At 48.0% G+C, this 18,114-nt stretch overlaps 1 protein-coding gene across 1 annotated transcript; it reads left to right on the forward strand.

Annotated features, from left to right (window-relative positions):
- The first annotated feature begins 3,338 nt into the window (after window positions 1-3,338).
- Window positions 3,339-6,982, forward strand: GPR83 (G protein-coupled receptor 83). The gene is made up of 4 exons (XM_026052948.1): window positions 3,339-3,725; window positions 4,599-4,724; window positions 5,289-5,422; window positions 6,284-6,982. The coding sequence occupies exons 1-4, from the start codon at window positions 3,339-3,341 to the stop codon at window positions 6,906-6,908; spliced, it is 1,272 nt and encodes a 423-aa protein (XP_025908733.1). The 3' UTR covers window positions 6,909-6,982.
- Window positions 6,983-18,114: the final 11,132 nt, after the last annotated feature.

Here is an 18,114-nt window from a genome sequence, read left to right on the forward strand (position 1 = left end):
ACTGATGTGTCAGAGCTTGTGGTTTGAGTCCTCGTTACAACCATGCTGCGTAGGGAAGGGTGAAGAAACAACCCCCGCCAAGAGCTTCCCGAGAGACGCTGCTGTGAGGATCTGGACTGCAGGAGCGCTGGGCTTCGGGCTGCAGCAGCTCCCTCATCATCCCCTTCCGCGCTGCCTTGGGGGAGCCCAGCCAGGCTCGGCAGAATGTCCTGCCGTGCGTGGCCAGCTCGCAAGGGGACGCGGAACCAGCGGGGGGGACCTGGCTTCTCGTACTGGGGAGCTGGGCAACCCTGTGCTGGTGGGAAAGGCCCCCAGAGCTGGCASCTCTCCCTGCACGGCCGGGGCTCCTGCCGTTGGCAGCGGAGGGCAACCACGTCGAGAGGTGTCACAGGGCAGGTGCCACAGCAGCCACATCCCCGGGAAGACGTGGGGCTTCTGCAGAAGGGGCACTCCCTGCTTGGATGAGCTGGGGATCAGGAGCTGGGCTGCTTGGAGCAGGGAGTCAGGCAGGGAAGGAGGCCCCTGTCCACAGCAGGCCCAGGACCCTCGGCAGCAAGCGCAGCTTGTACYGGGGCAGGTGGGTGCCCGTGTTCATTCCTGAGGTTTCTGTGTTCCTTCCATGGCMAACTTTCCAGTCTTGCTCCAGCAAGAAAAAAGACAAGGAGGCCCAGGCGGCTGAGGAGACCCTTGTGGCTGTGTAAGTGATTTCCCAACAGCTTTCTCCTATACAAGGTCCCCCTTGTTTGCACTGCACCCCAGGCAACCTCCCCAGCCCGCTGGGACACGTCCTCCCGCACTGTCCTGCCCAAYGTGCAGACACGTCCGGGGCCGCCATGCGGGGCAGCGCCGAGGCTGCCATGCAGGCTCTGCTTCACCGTCCGTCGAGCTTGCCCCTGCCCTGGCGCTCTGCAGGGCCGGCTCCGCTCAGCCCTTCTCCTCCGCCTCCATGCACGCGGGGGCAGCAGGGGCCAGCTGAGCCCCCCGGCAGCGGGGCCTGTGGTGCTCACTGCCCCACACGCTGACCGGGTGCCCCTCGGAGGCGGCCTGGGCGCCACCTTCCCCCTCCTGTTCCCCCCTCGCCCAGCCGCTCGCCGCAGCCCCCGGGCCTTGTGCAGGAGCAGGGGGCGAGCGGCAGCAGCCTCGGCAGCCGCTCCGCGGGGAGCAGGAGAGCCCGTCGCAGAGCTTCCCGCTGCGGACACCCGCGTCCTCCTCAGCAAGGAGCAGAGCCATGGAGGCCGAGGCCTGTCATCGCTGCTCACCTCCTGGCCAGCCTGGCGCTGTCCCCGCTGCCCTTGGCCCACGGAGGTGTGAGGCAGCTCTGTCCCAAAGGGAGACGGGGTGGGAGGCAGTTGGCAGGAGCTGGGAAGGGCCCCCGGTGCCTCCCGCCAGCGCAGCACTGGCAGCAGCCTGTGGGCAGCTGGTGAACAGCAGGCCCAGGTCCTGGCACAACTCTCCACGCACCCCTAGCCTGGCCCAGGACAGCAACGAGCCTCGGGCAGCCACATCCCCAGGGCAGCCTCAACCCCGCATCTCAGAGCTCTTCTTCTGCTCTTCGCCCATGCTCTTCTCAGGGAACCCTTGCCTTGGGTCATTTTTCTTTGGCAGCAACAGGAGTTTGAACCCATGCGGATGCCAAGCAGGACGGGGCAGCCGGAGAAGAGCAGCCAAGTGCTGGCCGCTCCCGCAGCCCTGGAGGCCAGCGCAGCTGGAGGCCGGAGCCGAGGAGGCCGTGGGAGCAGAGCTGCGCAGGGCAGCCCGCCCAGGGGCAGTCCCCGGTCTGCGCAGGGGCTGCCCCTCAGCAYCCCGGGCCCTGAACCGCCACGGCGCTGCCCACACCAGTCTGGGGATGGAGGGGACGTCGTGTCTGGCAAAACGCTGGTGGCTGCTCCAGGTCCTCTGCAGGGGCTTCCCGGGCCTCCTGGCTACCGCCCTGTGAGCATCTGCTGCCTTCCAGGGGTTGGAGAGCAGGAGGAGCCAAAGGCAAAGGCTCTGACTTGAGCTATTTGTTGCAAATAGCACCTGACACTTGCCCTTGCCTGCACCGGCCTGGAGGTGCTTGTCTCCCAGCACTACATTGTATTTTGGCTCTTGGTCTTCCACTGTCTTACATTTCCTAATGCTCTGTGGGAGAAGGGTCTGGGAACAAACACACTGCAGGGCRCTGAAGAGCCCAACATCCAGCGCTCGGCTACTTGTGGCTGTGGACAGGACAAGGAGAAATGGGTGTAARTTGAAGCACAGGCAGTTCCATCTCCAGGTGAGGAAGCGCTTCTTTGCTGTGAGGGTGACAGAGCACTGGAACGGGCTGCCCAGGGAGGCTGTGGAGTCTYCTTCTTTGGAGRTCTTCCMAACCCGCCTGGCTGCCACCCTGTGCCCCGTGCTCTGGGTGTCCCTGCTGGAGCAGGGGGTTGGACTAGATGGTCTCTAGAGGTCCCTTCCAACCTTGAACATTTTGTGATTCTGTGATTTTGTGATATTGCATTGCCCAGTCAKGTCATCCCTTCCAGTCCTTTTTTTTCCTTATAATCTCCTGTTTGTGACTGCTGCTCTGTTTCTAAAAACCCTAGAATGTACAATTTAGGCTCTAATTTTTATTCCATTGGCCAAGAGAAAATGCCTGCCAAAGAAAAGCTTAGATTTTTTTCTCTTTATGTGTGGAGAAAAGATCTTTGCAAAAAAGCTGCAAACCATGATTCACCCGACTTTTTGCATGGACATGATAAGCATTTTTAATAAGGGCTTCAGCAAAATCGGGTGGCATTTTCTTTCACTACGAGAGTGAGAGGAAAGCTTCCAAACACAGTAAAGCGTCTTTTATTCTCAGGTCATCTATTGCCATATCCCTATTTCTATGCCAGTTAGTAAATACTGCTGTGTTGTTGTGCTGCTATTGCCGGGCTGCAGCTTTCCTGATGGAGGTTTAACAGTGAACTTTAATTTGGAATTTCTCCTGGAAGATACCACAGCTGCCGTAGGCAGTGCTGGTTTGTAAACAGCACAGAATTTGCACAAATTCAGTAACGGCTGTTGGCAGTGAAGAAGGATGCTGGAGATTGAAAAGAGCAGTTTTGCCTTTCTCCTAGAGAGCAGATGAGACTGCCTCGGAGTAGTGCCCTGGGGGAGTGTAATTGTGCATTAAATGAGCACGTCACAGCAGAAATGTTATGCAGCCCAATGGGCAGAGATCCTTGCTCGGAGCGTGTGTGCAACGGCAGCTTGCTGGAGATATAAAAGTAGGGAGAAGCGGAGAGCGGAGCGCACGCYGAGCAGAGCGGCGCTGCCGGTCGCACCGCACCGCGAGCCAGCCTGGCTCGGCAGGACACGGCCGCCGTGCAGAAATGCTTGTGCATTTTGTCTGTCTGTCTCTCCCCGACTTAGTTAGCGCCTTTGCGACATCAGGAGAGTTTCCCCTTAACAGAAGTTTGGAGGAGCCTTTTGCAATCGCCAACATTTCCCGTTTCTTTTCCTGGGCTAACTACAGCCTGGCTGACTGGCAGAGCYTGGTGGGCAGGAGCCGGTCCGGGGCCGAGTCGCAGAACCTCGCAGCGAAAGCCCTGCTCATCGCAGCCTACTCCTTCATCATCGTCTTCTCGCTTTTCGGCAACGCCCTCGTCTGCCACGTCGTGATCAAGAACAAAAGGATGCACTCGGCCACCAGCCTGTTCCTCATGAACCTGGCCGTGGCCGACATCATGATCACGCTCCTCAACACGCCTTTCACGCTGGTAAGAGCGGCTCGGAGACCCTTCCCTCCCATTTTCCATTCCAAGCATGAAGTTTGTTAAAGGAGAGTTGTAGAAACAGTTCATCACGAGGAACTGAGCTGCTGGGAAGTGGCAAATGACACCGTGTTGAGGGAAAAGAGGCAGCTGGAGCTGTCAAAGACATGAAGACAATTCAGTCACTTCAGTGACCTTCCTCTCTTTACCCTGTTGTAGGTAATGCATGAATATCCTACAGGCATCTTCCCAGTCCCCCCTATAGTGATGGGAGGGCTCTTGGGAGAACTCAGTTTGCCTTTTCTTCCTCTAATTTCTATTATCTAGCTGAAGATCTCCTGCTTTCTCTCTGTTTCAAGTGGTCCTGGTAGCACTCGAACAATAATAATCTCATAGTGATTTCTTAGTGCCTTGTAGTATATGGTCTTTTTTTTCCTTTGTCTGAAATATTTCCAGTATAATACTGTGAATCATCATTTTACAAGSTGTGTGGAAAAGCTGTAGCTTGCTTTGAGCTGAAATGAGGCATAGAGGTGAGCCATAAGGAGAGCTTATGAGGGGAGAACTGATAGAGYTGGTGACTAAACTGTTGAACTATGGTGAGGAATATTGTGAATGGAGCAGAACATCTTAGATGCTGCTTTGCTGCCCTGTCCTGGAGCCACTAGCCTGACTGCTCAGAGTTCAGCAGCCAGCAAGTCTTACAAAGGGGAAAGAGGGGGAGACTGAAAGAAATGGGGGATGCACTTAAATGAGTTGGAACCTGCTATTTCAGAGAAGCTAGTAGATAGTATAAGGAATTTTGCACCAGAGGTGCCTCTCATAAGCATGTGTATGGTTGGCTGGGATGCACAAAAGCTAACAGTGCGCTGGTTTTAGGCTCGTTTTGTGAACAGCACGTGGATATTTGGGAAGGGGATGTGCCACGTCAGCAGATTTGCACAGTACTGCTCCCTGCACGTCTCTGCCTTGACCCTCACAGCCATCGCCGTGGACAGGCACCAGGTGAGAGCTCTCCGAAGCAGGCGGCTCAGAACTGCAGAGGCACTTACACTGAGTGAGAAAGTGTGATTCCATTTCATCTACCTCTCAGCTCTCAGGTTAATGCAGGATGCATGAAAACATTGGCAATGACAGGGGAATAGTTCTTGCTATCAGAGCATGATACATTTCCATACATTAATACCATGGTCCACTTGACATGCAGTCCTCTGGAGCCTAGCAGCGCACCATATAGACATCTGTGTATGTGCAGCACTCTCATTATCCAAGTTTTCTTTACTCTCTGGCATCTCTCACCTCTTACTGCTCTGAGTGGTGAAGAGCTCACTGTACCCAACTTGTGCCACCTAGGAGCAAATACTGGGCTGGGATCAGGTTTAGCATTTGTATGGGGAAAACTTCCAGGCTTTCATGCACAGCTTAATGTCARTGGCAGCTGGGTGAAGACAGCACAGCTTGTGTGCTAAATTTCTATTTAAATATTTAAGGCTCGGAGATAATATGAAAAAAATGGTGTATTTATTTCCTGAATCAGTATCAGCCTGAATACTGATTTATTTTACACAGGTTATAATGTACCCTCTGAAACCTCGCATATCTACTGCAAAAGGTGTCATCTACATCTTTGYAATTTGGATTATGGCAGCTTGTTTTTCCCTCCCACATGCTATCTACCAAAAACTCTTTACTTTTGAATACAGGTAAGGGTRTTCTCTGCTCTCTACTTTCCCTCTAAAGCTTCTCTGGGGATCAGATGCTCAGTGATGGTTTGTTGGCATCTTATATTAAGAACCTTGAGCTTAYGTTTAGATCAACCAGCTCCGGATCTGGTCTATGATTCATATCAGATGCCTTTTCCAGTAGCTGATATCATGTTTCACATCAGATGCCTTTTCTAGTAGCTGATATCATGTTCTTGTTTCTGTTTTTTTATTTTTTTATCCTTATTCTGTCACACTAATCATATGGAAGAGGATAACAAGTTAGAGGACCCGGCATGGATCCTCAATCTCTATAAACTCTCCATTTACACTATGTACAAATSTGGTGTATTTGGGCAGGCTGGGAACGGGGGGAGGAAAGCTAACAAGTTTTAATCCACTCTTTGGCACTGGGGGAGTGACAGAATCTGCCCATCGGCTGCTTGTTCTGTGTCAAGCTGTTGTCAGCATTGATATTTGGAAAGCGGTTGAAAGAAGGAAAGGCCCTTCAYATGTGCAGAGACTGTTGCTGTTTGCAAAAGGACATTTACCAAAGGGCAGCAAATAAAAACTTGCTTCTGTGCAGCTGATAATTTTGTAATTTATGAAATCCCTAAGACTACCATAATACCATGAATGCCCCTGGGAAATTATCAGCTCACTGCTCACAGGCTGTTCCATAGCTCAAGTAATTGGGCATCAGAGCTTCACTTAACAGATTTCCCTAAGAAGTGAAGGGTCTGCCTCAGGGCTCTATGGCCCGAGCCTCCTCCTCTTATTTCTGTTTCTGTTTTGTTGCTCCCACAGTGCCCTGGCATCCCTGCACTCACCTGTGTCTGTGTGTGATATCTTCAATTGCAGTGAGGATGTCACCCGCTGCCTCTGCCTCCCAGATTTCCCGGAGCCAGCTGACCTCTTTTGGAAGTACCTGGACTTAACAACCTTCATTTTGCTCTATGTCCTGCCCCTTTTGATCATCTCTGCTGCCTATGTGACAGTGGCCAAGAAACTCTGGCTGCGCAACGTCATTGGGGATGTCACCGCCGAGCAGTACTTTGCCCTTCGCAAAAAGAATAAGAAGACTATAAAGATGCTGATGCTCGTAGTCATCCTCTTTGCAGTCTGCTGGTTTCCCTTAAATTGCTACGTTGTCCTCCTGTCCAGCCAGACCATCCGCACCAACAACGCCTTGTACTTCGCCTTCCACTGGTTTGCAATGAGCAGCACCTGCTACAACCCCTTCATCTACTGCTGGCTCAAYGAGAGTTTCCGATCGGAACTGAAGGTTTTGCTCCACATATGCAGAAAATCTCCTGGGCCTAGAGAACAGAGGCTTCCCTCCACAGTGCCATCCTACCAACTAGCGTGGCCAGAAAACAGCAACTTCACAAAATTGCGTGTCCCCCGTGTCCATCCATCAGCCTCCAAAATTCAGTCTGGAAAGACAGACATCTCTTCAGTCGAGCCAGTAGTCACGGTGAGCTAAACAGTGTCCCCAGGAAACTGTGAGGACTGTACCCAGGTTTGAGCAGAGCTAAAACAGTGGCGAGAGGCTGAGCCCTAGACTACTACTAGTGGCAGCAGTAGCAGAAGACATCTTTGATGCAGGCTGATAATGAAAGGGAAGAAGGCAAACTCTTGCTGGCAAGGRGCTTTTCTTATGTTTCTCAAATTGCCTTTGGGTCTCTTCGGAGGAAGGGGTTCTCTGCATGCAGCCACTTTGTTATTTGCATGACTAAGACATTTTTACCAATGAATTTTGCTGGTGATACTTAAATACTTATGTGGTATTTAAGACATTTAAATAGTAAAGTGACAATTTAATCACATCAAGAGCCCTGTCTCTTCTTAACGTCTCTTAGTAACAACATAGGCAAGCCAGTGCAATTGGGTATGAAGCCATCTCTCCTGAAATGGGAACTGGCAGATCAGGATGTTGTTTGATGTTGTCTACCTTGACTTCAGCAAGGCTTTCGACACTGTCTCCCAWAACATCCTCATAGGAAAGCTCAGGAAGTGTGGTCTGGACAGGTGCACGGTGCGGTGGATCGAGGGCTGGCTGGATGGCAGAGCTCAGAGGGTGGTGATAAATGGGGCCGAGTCCAGTTGGAGGCCTGTGGCCAGTGGTGTCCCCCAGGGGTCAGTACTGGGCCCRGTGCTGTTCAATTTRTTCATCAATGACCTGGGCGAGGGCACRGARTGCACCCTGAGCAAGTTTGTGGACGATACCAAGCTGGGTGGAGTGGTCAACACTCCAGAGGGCTGTGCTGCCATCCAGAGGGACCTGGACAGGCTGGTGAGTTGGGCAGAGAGGAACCTCATGAGGTTCGATGAGGACAAGTGCAGGGTCCAGCACCTGGGCAGGAATAACCCCAGGCACCAGGACAGATTAGGGGTCGACCTGCTGGAGAGCAGCTCCATGGAGAGGGACCTGGGAGTCCTGGTTGACACYAAGTTAACCATGAGTGAGCAGTGTGCCCTCGTGGCCAAGAAGGCCAATGGGATCCTGGCCTGCATCAGGAGGAGTGTTGCCAGCAGGTCAAGGGAGGGGATCCTGCCCCTCTCCTCAGCTCTGGTGAGGCTGCACCTGGAGTATTGGGGGCAGTTCTGGGCTCCCCAGTACAAGAGAGATGAGGAGCTTCTAGAGAGGGTCCAGCGGAGAGCAACTAAGATGATTAAGGGACTRGAACATCTATTTTGTGGGGAAAGACTAAGSGAGCTGGGCCTGTTTAGCCTGGAGAAGAGAAGGTTGAGAGGGGATCTGATCAATATGTATAAATACCTGAGAGGAGAATRTAAAGAGGATGGRGCAAACTCTTCTCGGTGGTGGGCAGTAATAGGACAAGGGGTAATGGATGCAAACTGCAACACAGGCAGTTCCATCTGCACATCTTCCATGTGAGGAAGCACTTCTTTRCTGTGAGGGTGMCAGAGCCCKGGMACAGGCTGCCCAGGGAGGTTGTGGAGTCTCCTTCYCTGGAGATYTTCCAAACCCGCCTGGCTGCCACCCTGTGCCCCGGGCTCTGGGTGTCCCTGCTGGAGCAGRGGGTTGGACTAGATGATCTCCAGAGGTCCCTTCCAACCTCAACCATTCTGTGATTCTGTRAAGATCTGTTCAGAATGACTGAACAGATCTATTTTGCAATTCCATGATTTTCCTGGCAATATCCTCACAGAGATGAAGGATTAGATAAGCACTGAAAAACAGAGCAGTCTTTTACATCATAAACACTCTTTCTAAGATAGAGTTGGAAAACATGGGGGAAATAGTGTCTATTCTTTGCACGAATTGATGTTGAACACCAGCTTGTTCCTACACCATCTTCTGGCACTGCTAAATCACACAGACTTATTTCTTTCATAAAACAGCTACGAATTTTGAGAAAGATTTTCTTCAAAGAGAGGACTAAAACCCCYCATTTGCTTTTGAAAGTATTGGACTATCTACAGTTAGAACAATGCTGGCTAAGCACTATTTGGAGTTTGGATTAGAAGCTTTTGATCAGGATATCTCTTATCACTTATCACTCATAAGTGATAACTAAAGAATCCCCCAGTTAATTTGTGTTCACAAGTTGCTCTGTTACCTGCAAAGCACCCAGGTGCTTCTCAGATCAGACAACTGAGACATTTCATCCCCACTAAGACACAGACTCTCTGCAATCAGTGCACAAATGAACTGCCTTAAGAGAACAGATGATATCTATGACAGCAAGTAATAAGAGAGGAATATTTCTCTGCAGGATTCTGTCTGGTGAGTGAACAATTTTGGTGCATTAAAAGATGATGAAGATCTGTCCTTCATTGAATCACTATGGCAAGAAATTAATACGCTGTCTAGAGTAGATCGCAGAGTTCAGTACACTGAGTAGCAGAAAATCTGATTCTGAACAAGGGTGGCAGGGGGAGGAATATTGAAAAAAATGTATCTGTCTTGTATTGCTCTGGAAAGAAACAATTTTCCCTGTTTTATGGAAATCAGTTTGAATGTCCCACTGGGAAGCCCCATTCCACATTGAACATGCAGCAGCTAATGGTGAAGAGAGAAAAAAGAATTCTTGTATCTAAAGGACCATACAGGGAAAAAAGAGAAATTATTCTTTGCAATTTCCTGTAATAAATTTACTTTTGTGAACTCGTTTGAAGACTTGTGAAGTTTTTTTCACACATACCAGCTAATGGAACAACTGCCATTTCTTGCAGCCTCCCTGTCTTCCTGACGTGTGCCTGTCCCACTTCCTCTGGGTCCCCTTGCTTTTTTCTTTCACAGGTATTACGAGGAGTTCTGAATTCAGTGTCACTTCTTTATTAAATAGCCAGGAATCAGAGTATCTGGGATTAGTGAAGGGCAAAAGCAAAGCTTTCTTCCTACYGGCTTTGATCCCATGTGTCAAGTCCCATTCACTGCCTTAACATTTGCTGTACATCAGCAGAAGGACCCAAACAGGGAGGCCCCTCTCTCCCCATGCTATGGCAGCAGATCCTGACTCTTTTCCAGCAAACAAATCTTTGGGAATGTTGAATGTCTAACAGCAGAACTGTTACCATATACAAGACATAAAGCAGAGGTGGGGTAGTTTTAGAACCACAGTAGCCTTGACTGTATTTTRAACTGTTATAAATCAAAACAATTCCTTATTTCAGTTGCTCAAGATGTAGCTGATATGTTCAGTGTAGATTTTAAACTAGTACATCAAAGCATGGCAGAGAAGCTTGGACCTAAGACCATTTCTGCTCCAGAAGGAAAACTGAAGTGGTGGAGAGYTGGAAAACCACCCCATAAGAGAGCATGAGAGCAGCAGATGGAAAAGATTAGGACACAGAGACAGGATACACGGGGAAGTGGTGGCACTAGGAGAGGAGGTAGATGGACCTCTGCCCTCATCTTCTCACCTTGCTTTTGTCACAGATTTTGTAAATTTTGAGCCAAACCTTTTCATTATGTGTTGTGTATTTATTATTTTGTGGTCATTAATAAAAATCTTTAATTAATAGCAATATAGTTGGATTTCTGTAACAAATTTACTCTGCACAGATGAGGAATGATCACAAGAACTTCCCTATGAAAATGCTTCAACTCTTCACATCATCTGTTCTTTTGCAGGACTCTTTTTGGCCATGAAGGGCTTGCGAGAGGAAACCTACCTGGGGATGGACTTCCGGTTAGACTTCAGTTAGAGTTTTGTTGGTAATTTGATCTCCCACTCTGATCCTTCATAGCATTTTGAAGGTTGGACTAGATGATCTCTAGAGGTCCCTTCCAACSTTGAATATTCTGTGATTCTGTGAGTTTCACATTTGTGAATGAACACGGGGCCTCAGGTCGATCAGCACTACGTGGTGTCTGTCACACCAGCATCACCTGCTGGMTGGGACCAGCTGAGGCACATCTAGGTGATGCTCACTCAGAAAACTAATACAAGGAATTTTCAAAACATAACTCTGCTACTGACAACACCACCAAAGTGGGGAGGGATAAATCATCTTTTGTGTCCTGGATTCATCTCTCTGTACTTTAAATCCTTCTTGGTTTSTTTACTTCCTTCTAGGTTTCTTGGTTGCTTTCCTTCTCCTTTAGTAAATGGGGTGCAGTTGTTTCCAAGCATATGTTTATGTTACCCCTATAAAAGCTCTTGGGATTAGATTCTTGTATTTAGATTTGCTTGAGACTAAGGGAGTCTAGTCTGAAGTCAGCCAGGATGCTCTTTTGGAAGCTGAGGCAACTTTTAGCCATCATAAGCAATATTCTGTCTTCGAGTGCAGTTCCCATCCTTTGAGTAACCACATATGTGGCAACTCGTCAGAGCACCAAAACACAAAATCCTCAGAGGCCCAGTGGCCCTTGTGCTCACTCCAGTTAGGCCTGGACAGGCTCCTGCAGTTACAATTCTGGCTCCTGTACCCCACTGTCGGCCACAGAGAGCATCTCTCCTCCCAGCTCTGCCCAATACCCTGATGGATCCAGGCAGAGGGGAGCAATAAAGCGTTGATTTAAGCACAGATGATTGGGTGGATTGGACAGAGTTCCTTAATGGCCTGATCAAGAGCTGAGCTGAAAGTGTCCAGCAGAGCTATGAGATCTAGAGCAAACAAGGCAGAAAAATGCAGAAGGACAAAATCATGGTTAAAGCAATTGAAATAATGCCGTTGTAAATGGCTTGTTTCCCTGTCTATATTTAATTCTCTGTGCTACAATGTACCCAATGTACCTAAYGGGAAGTTTCTGATGAGCAGTTGCTAATGCCAATTACCTATTCTTCATTTTCTTCATATCTGATTTGGGATTCTGCAGAAGGGCTCTGCATTCAGCAGAGCTGCTGCGATCGGTGGGGGCCATGCTGTGCGCACGGTAATGGGAGCTGCTCCATCAACATCACTTCCAAGGCAGCTCAAACTGGGCATGCAGACCGCACAGGTATTTATCACTCTGTACCTCAGACGTGCTGTGGATCAGAGGGTTTCTTTCAAAATGTACATGCGGTGATTTACACAGCACTCAGAAACCACCTTGGTGAGTGTGAAAGGACGGTCTGAGTGATGAGGAAATAAGATACATGCACAGGGGAGTCTATCTTCTTCCATTTCCCCTTTTGTGTATGTTTCTCTGCTTGATGGAGCTTGACTTTCTGTTACTTAGCTATTGGGCAGTGATGCACAATCACCAGGCAGGTTGTTTAGTAATTAGCCTTAGAAACGCAGATCAGAAAGGACAGTCTGTGAAGGGACTTCTATGGAAAAGGGAAAAAGGGATTGGTTACTCTGGAGCACCCTACAGATCATGAGGTTGGGAAGCTTTTCTTGCCCCTGTAGGAATATAATGCATCAGAGCTGAATGTGAGACATTATGGAAACGAAATGACATTTTATTTCATTTGATTTTCTAAGCAAACTGATTGATTTTCTCCCATATATTCACAAGCATCAAGACCCATGTGTCAACGTGGCTTCGCCAGGATCACTTTGGTGTGATGCAAAGGCCGAGGGATGCTGACTACTGAGTCATTCGTTATGTCCTTCAGGTTCTTCTTGACTGACAAGATGAAACTAGGTTTTGGGCAGATCTTTTATATCTACATAGGAGTGAAAAAAATATTATCTTTYCCTTCAGAATCTTGCCTGCTTTTGCTTCCACTGATCTCAGGCAAGGACACAGCCTATTGTCTTTGCTCCCTCCTTCTGAATATCCTTATAGCCACAGACAGTCTTCCAGACAGTCTTCTCTTAAACAAACCTACCCCACTACTATCAGCCGAGCCATACGCACMTGGGAAAAGTCCCCAAGAAAAACAGTCTGTGTTTGAAGCAGACTGTGAACATGAGACATGGCCACCTACTGAAYAGCATGTATGCAAAGCACTAAATTGCTGCTTGCTAGAGGAGAACTACACAGCCTAAGCACAGGAGCTGTGAAAAAGAAAACAGGTTCTTATAATTAGAGATTCTAGCATACACATGACGGAGCTCAATTTTGCACAGGTAAAGTTAATGACAGCATTTCCTAAGCTTTGGGAGGATGGTCCTGCAATTTCAATGATTTTAAGATAGTGGTGTGATTTTTCTGTTCAAAGGGGATTATTTGTATAGACRATACTTTTATTTTTTCTAATTCCTTGAGATATATTGTAAGGTTGTAGGTCTTTAAAAATTAACTTGCAGATCCTATGACTGGTATATTAATTCTCTATTTCTATATTCTATATATGCTCTCTGTATACATCTATATTCTGGGTGTTTTATCCATTTTCTCCATGTAGAATTCTAAAGGCACCTTGCAAAGGAGTAAAGACTAAGGCAGATTGTAGGCAACTTGTTGCATTTTGAATACAACTCAGGGGAGAACAAGCCCTTGAAGTCTTTCTCACAGCTATTCGTGCCAGATGAGGCTTCCCCTGCCTGGCCTTGCTTGCCTTCCCTTCATTCTCTTTTCTCYCTTCCCTTCCTCCTCCTCAAGTTGGGATGATGCTACAGCACAGSATCTCTGTCTTAGCCGGGGCAAGAGCTGAGGTTGGGTGGCTACTGTCACCCAAGTGTCAGCCCAGAGTCACCCCAGCATTCAGGCTAACTGCTGCTCTTGCAATTGAATCTGATGGCTTCCTTATTACTTTTTCTTTTTAGTCTTTTTGGAAGACTTTTTGTGTCTCCTCCRTCTCTTCTTCCAAGCTTCCCTTGCAGGTGACATGCCTTTTACATCCTGCATACGTTTTTCTTGAAGCAAAAGAGCTTGAACAGAATGGCTTATCTTGGATACCTCACCTCACCTCTTCCAAGTGGAACAGGAAAATCACCCCATGCATTAGGTCTGATACTCCTGCTAATGTATTCTAACCTGATGGGGGAATTTGGATGGGAGGGCAGGGGGCTGTGGAGTTTATTATTATTATTATTATTATTATTATTATTATTATTATTATTATTATTATTATTATTATTATTATTATTGTAAAAGCACCATATAGATAAATTGATGAGTTATCCCATAGTGATCCCGTATTTTTCTACATTCCTAATGTCTATCTGATTGTTATCCATCTGATTTCTCCTTTGTAAGTGTAGTTATTCTTTGACACTTGTCTTTTTACTTAGTTTCACCCTGCTGAGTTCAGGCCACTTCTCAAATGATTTGGTCCCTGTAGCCCATCATCCATCTTTGTACTGAACAGAGCAAACCTGCAGGGCCCCCCTTCCAGTGCCTTCCCAATCAAATCCTCGAATTCAAAATTACTCCAGACTTTCCATCGTAGTATTTAATATGCACTTGCAACAGGCCAAAGTCTTCTAGGAAGCAGGTAGGACCTGGGTCAATCTCAAATCTGACACAGTGGTGCTCAGCAAGAATAACCCACAGCTGCTTTTATTCCACTACAGGGGTTTCTTTGTAGCAGAGGAATTTCTGTTGTAGCTGAATAAATTACACGGGCCAGCTGCCTAGCAGATGTAAATGGAGTATTTTTCTTTACATATGATTTGCTGTGGCTGCTCTGCTTAGCAATAAGCCAGGATAAGAAACTCTGGTATGACTATCCAGGAGCACTGGAGGTGTGGGAGAAGCTAGATCACAGACAAAAATCTTTTGAATTGCAAAAGTCACAAAATCACCGCTTCCGTATAAAAGATTTTCAGTGTATAGCCAATGCCAAAACTGAGGTAACCATTCTGTAAAAAAGGAGAAAATAAGCAGAATAAAATACTATGTGCTATTTTCTAGCATTAGCATATTGTATCTCATGGCAATACAGATATAGTCGAGATACAATCTGCCTTCCCATAGTAAAAATCTCTTTAGAACAGGTGGGGCTGTGCATCAGACATTTTGTCTCTGACAATACGTAATATAAATGCTACATAGTCCAAAGCCAGACTTTGTCTTATCCAAGGAAATGGACAGATAACTGAATCATTGCAACGGTACCTGTTGGTGGCAGGGATATTTCATGCTGTCGGAGCGTAGCATACAGGTAATCCACAAACAAGGTGCTCCTGTATTCTGTCACATGTAGACAATTGTTTCAAGAGTTTCCAGGATACTTCACCCCTTTAAATAGTCTGTCCTGGAACCAGTACCTGGACACATCAWTAAAAGGTTAGAGTAGTAGTTTCCCAAGAGACTAACTGTCTTATTCAGAACTGTCTTGTTCATMAATCTCTTGAGACCTGGTGGGAGAGCAGAGCCTGCCCAGCTGCTGCAGTCCTCCAGCCTTGCACTGAAGCCATCGAGCTGTGACACTCAGCCCCAAAACCCTCTGTGGCTGCTACATCATGACTAACTTACCCCCTTATTTCCTTATTTTCCTTTTAGCACCGATACCAGAGGAAGATGAAATCCAATCCTGCTGTGTTTCCCTAATGTGCAGTAGTGCAGAAAGGTTGCTAGGCTAAACCAACAGGTCTTCTGATATAAGCTTCTCATCTTACTGTTGGTATTTTGGTCTGCGCCAAGGGATCACTAGACTGACGGTAAAACAAGGGCTGGATCTCTCTAAATTAATTTACATGTGAGTGTCTAGTTGCTTTAGACTTTGAGACTTGTATCCGTCAGGAAAAGATAGATGGTGAAGAGGATGAGGAAGAGATGGGCATTCCCCCCCCACCACCCCTGCAGCTGGAATTACAGGAGCTCTGGGGAGGTCTTTGATGGATAATTGTTTAACAGAAAGAAAATTTAGCCTTGGGGCCTGTCAATAGTGCCGTGAAACCACTCGGGCAGGTGCTATGAGAGCGTGATGTATGGGCACAGAGGTGGGATTGCTCAGCAGGTTAGATTTCAAGCAGGAATGACTCACAGAGCCTGAAAAACAAAACGATCTTGCTTCTGAGTTTGCTTGAAGTTATGAAAGCACCGGTGCTGCTGAGAGCCCTCGAAGGGAGCATGGGGAGCAAGGAGGGGACACGGCTTGTGTCCTTGCTGCCATGCAGCCTCCTGCCCGTGCCCTTTGGAGGGAATCCCCAGCTCATCACTCTCCTGCAAGAAGCTCCCTAGGGGTCCTCCCTCTCCCACACCTTGCAGTCRGGACAGGCTTTATGGGGCTCCACACATCCCATCCAGATGAGTCAGATGGTCCCATGCTCCTCACGCTCCCTCCTGTGAGCCCCCCACACCATCCATCCCACAGATGGGTGCCTGAGGAGCATGGGCTCCTGCCTGCCCTGCCCCACAACCGGCCAGAACCAGTCCGAACCGGTCTGAACCGGCCAGGCAGCCCTGCCGCTGCCCCCCGCTTCAGCTCCCCGCGTTGCCCTCGCCTCCGAGGGGAGTTCAGCTCTCACAGCATGGCAAGGCCGAGATGGGGACGTGCATCTCACTCACCAACCAGGGCCTTCCCTCTCAATTCGCTGCTGAATCCTTTCTTATGCTTCAAATGCACTGGAAGTGATGTGAAGATGCACTTCTCATCACCACGCAATCAACAGATTCAAAATATCTCTGGAGCCGGAGCCGCATCCTCTAAACTCTTTGGCTTTCTGAGATGGTTTGAGCTTTCATTAGAGAAAGAAACACAGTAAAATTCCACGCTCCATCCTCTAGCCTGTCCTCCAGTTCATAGCCTTGAAGGGTGTTCTGTGAGTCACAGAGAGCCCAAGTTAGTTCAGAGCTCCCACCTCTTGCCTTAGGCTCAGAGCCTTTTGATGGTCCTGAGAGAGACAGGGATGAATRCTGTCTGCTGTACAGTCATCTCAGCAATATCCAGAGCAGGAGAAAAACAACCTTCATCCTTAAACAAATGCATGGAGATTTTCACTTSTTCAGGTCAGTCTCTCAGCCACAACTCGGGTGTCTCCCTTCCCTGCAGGAGGGATATGGTAGTCAGAGCTCTTTAGGATGGCACCGTCATATCTATGCAACTAAATAAAAGGTCCACAAATGTTTCTCTGAGGTGTAAACTCACATGTTTCCACACTGSGTGGGGCTACGACAGAGTACCTGCTGTTGTACCTGGTGTACCAAGAGTCATGGTACTTGACTCTAGGCCCCTGGGGATATCCTGCAACCCAAGACAGAATTATATTTTTGTATGCTTTTCAGTCCAAATCACTGTAAGGGCCTTGCCACAGTCCACCAGAGTAGCTTTTAAATAAATGAAGTCAGTGAAATAGATGAGGGGGGATCCTGGAATGGTGCCACATCTGAAGGTGCAAAACCTGATGCATAGTGTTGGAGAGACGTTTGGGTAGGAGGAGCCACGCTGGTGTAGTCTCATCCCTATTGGGAATTGTTCCTGAAGTGACCTCTCCTTGGAGGTTTGCTCAGAGTTTGTCTTGGAGAAAGTCAATAGGAGCCRTCCAAAATAGAGCCTGGAAATGAGTTAATAGTTTAACAATGAGGACAGTAGGGTTCAAAATCTGAAGCTTGGTCGCGGACACTCTTTTATTTAGCAGTAGAAACATATTCCCAGGTGTTAAGCAGACTAGTAGCCCTTGGTTCTATCTTTTGTCCTGAAGCTCAGACTGAGGGTGTTCTGAGTTGTGAAACATCAAGTAATTCTGTCATCCCAAATGTAATACAACTAAGAGCAAAATAATAATACTTTCGATGTTGCTAGAGAGATTTTATTTCTATTACTTTAGACACTGGAGGATTTTAAGTGTGCAATAGCTTAAGAAATTTGAAACATAGCACAGATACAGTGAGYTCAGGCTACTGTTTTCCAGGGACTGGATCTCCATTCTCCCCATTCAAATGCCTTCAAAAGCACTTACTGCACTCCCTGAACTGTATGAAGAATCCAGGCTCTTTCTSTAGAGGACTAATCCAGGAAGCACTTAGATAGGTGGGAGTTCATGCAAGGATTGTCCCTCAAGACAAATWCCACTTTCCAACTGCCCTGCGCTAYGCAAGTGGTGCTACTGGATTATTCAGTCAAGGGCACCGTGCATCTAATCTCACTCAAAGCAAAATGCTTTGGTTTTCCTGCAGTGCACATAAAAGCTGTGCAGACTTAACTGCCATCATCCCAAACCACAGACACCGACAAGTTTCAGTTTTCATTGTGTTACTTTAATTAGCATTTGCCCTTAAATCAAGTCAACGCTCCCTAGAAACCTCTAACTGCAGGAGGGAACATAAATCTGAGGGCCTGAGGTGGTCTGCACCCAGCCCCTTTCTTTCCTTCCAGAAAATTTGTCCTCTTTGAAGAACCACAGTGCCAGGAACTCCAAGGAATCACCCTGGAGGAGAGCAGCCAACCTAGTCCATG

The sequence above is a fragment of the Nothoprocta perdicaria genome, unplaced genomic scaffold (assembly GCF_003342845.1).
Source record: "Nothoprocta perdicaria isolate Ctin4 unplaced genomic scaffold, notPer1 scaffold_94, whole genome shotgun sequence".
NCBI classification, from domain to species: domain Eukaryota; kingdom Metazoa; phylum Chordata; class Aves; order Tinamiformes; family Tinamidae; genus Nothoprocta; species Nothoprocta perdicaria.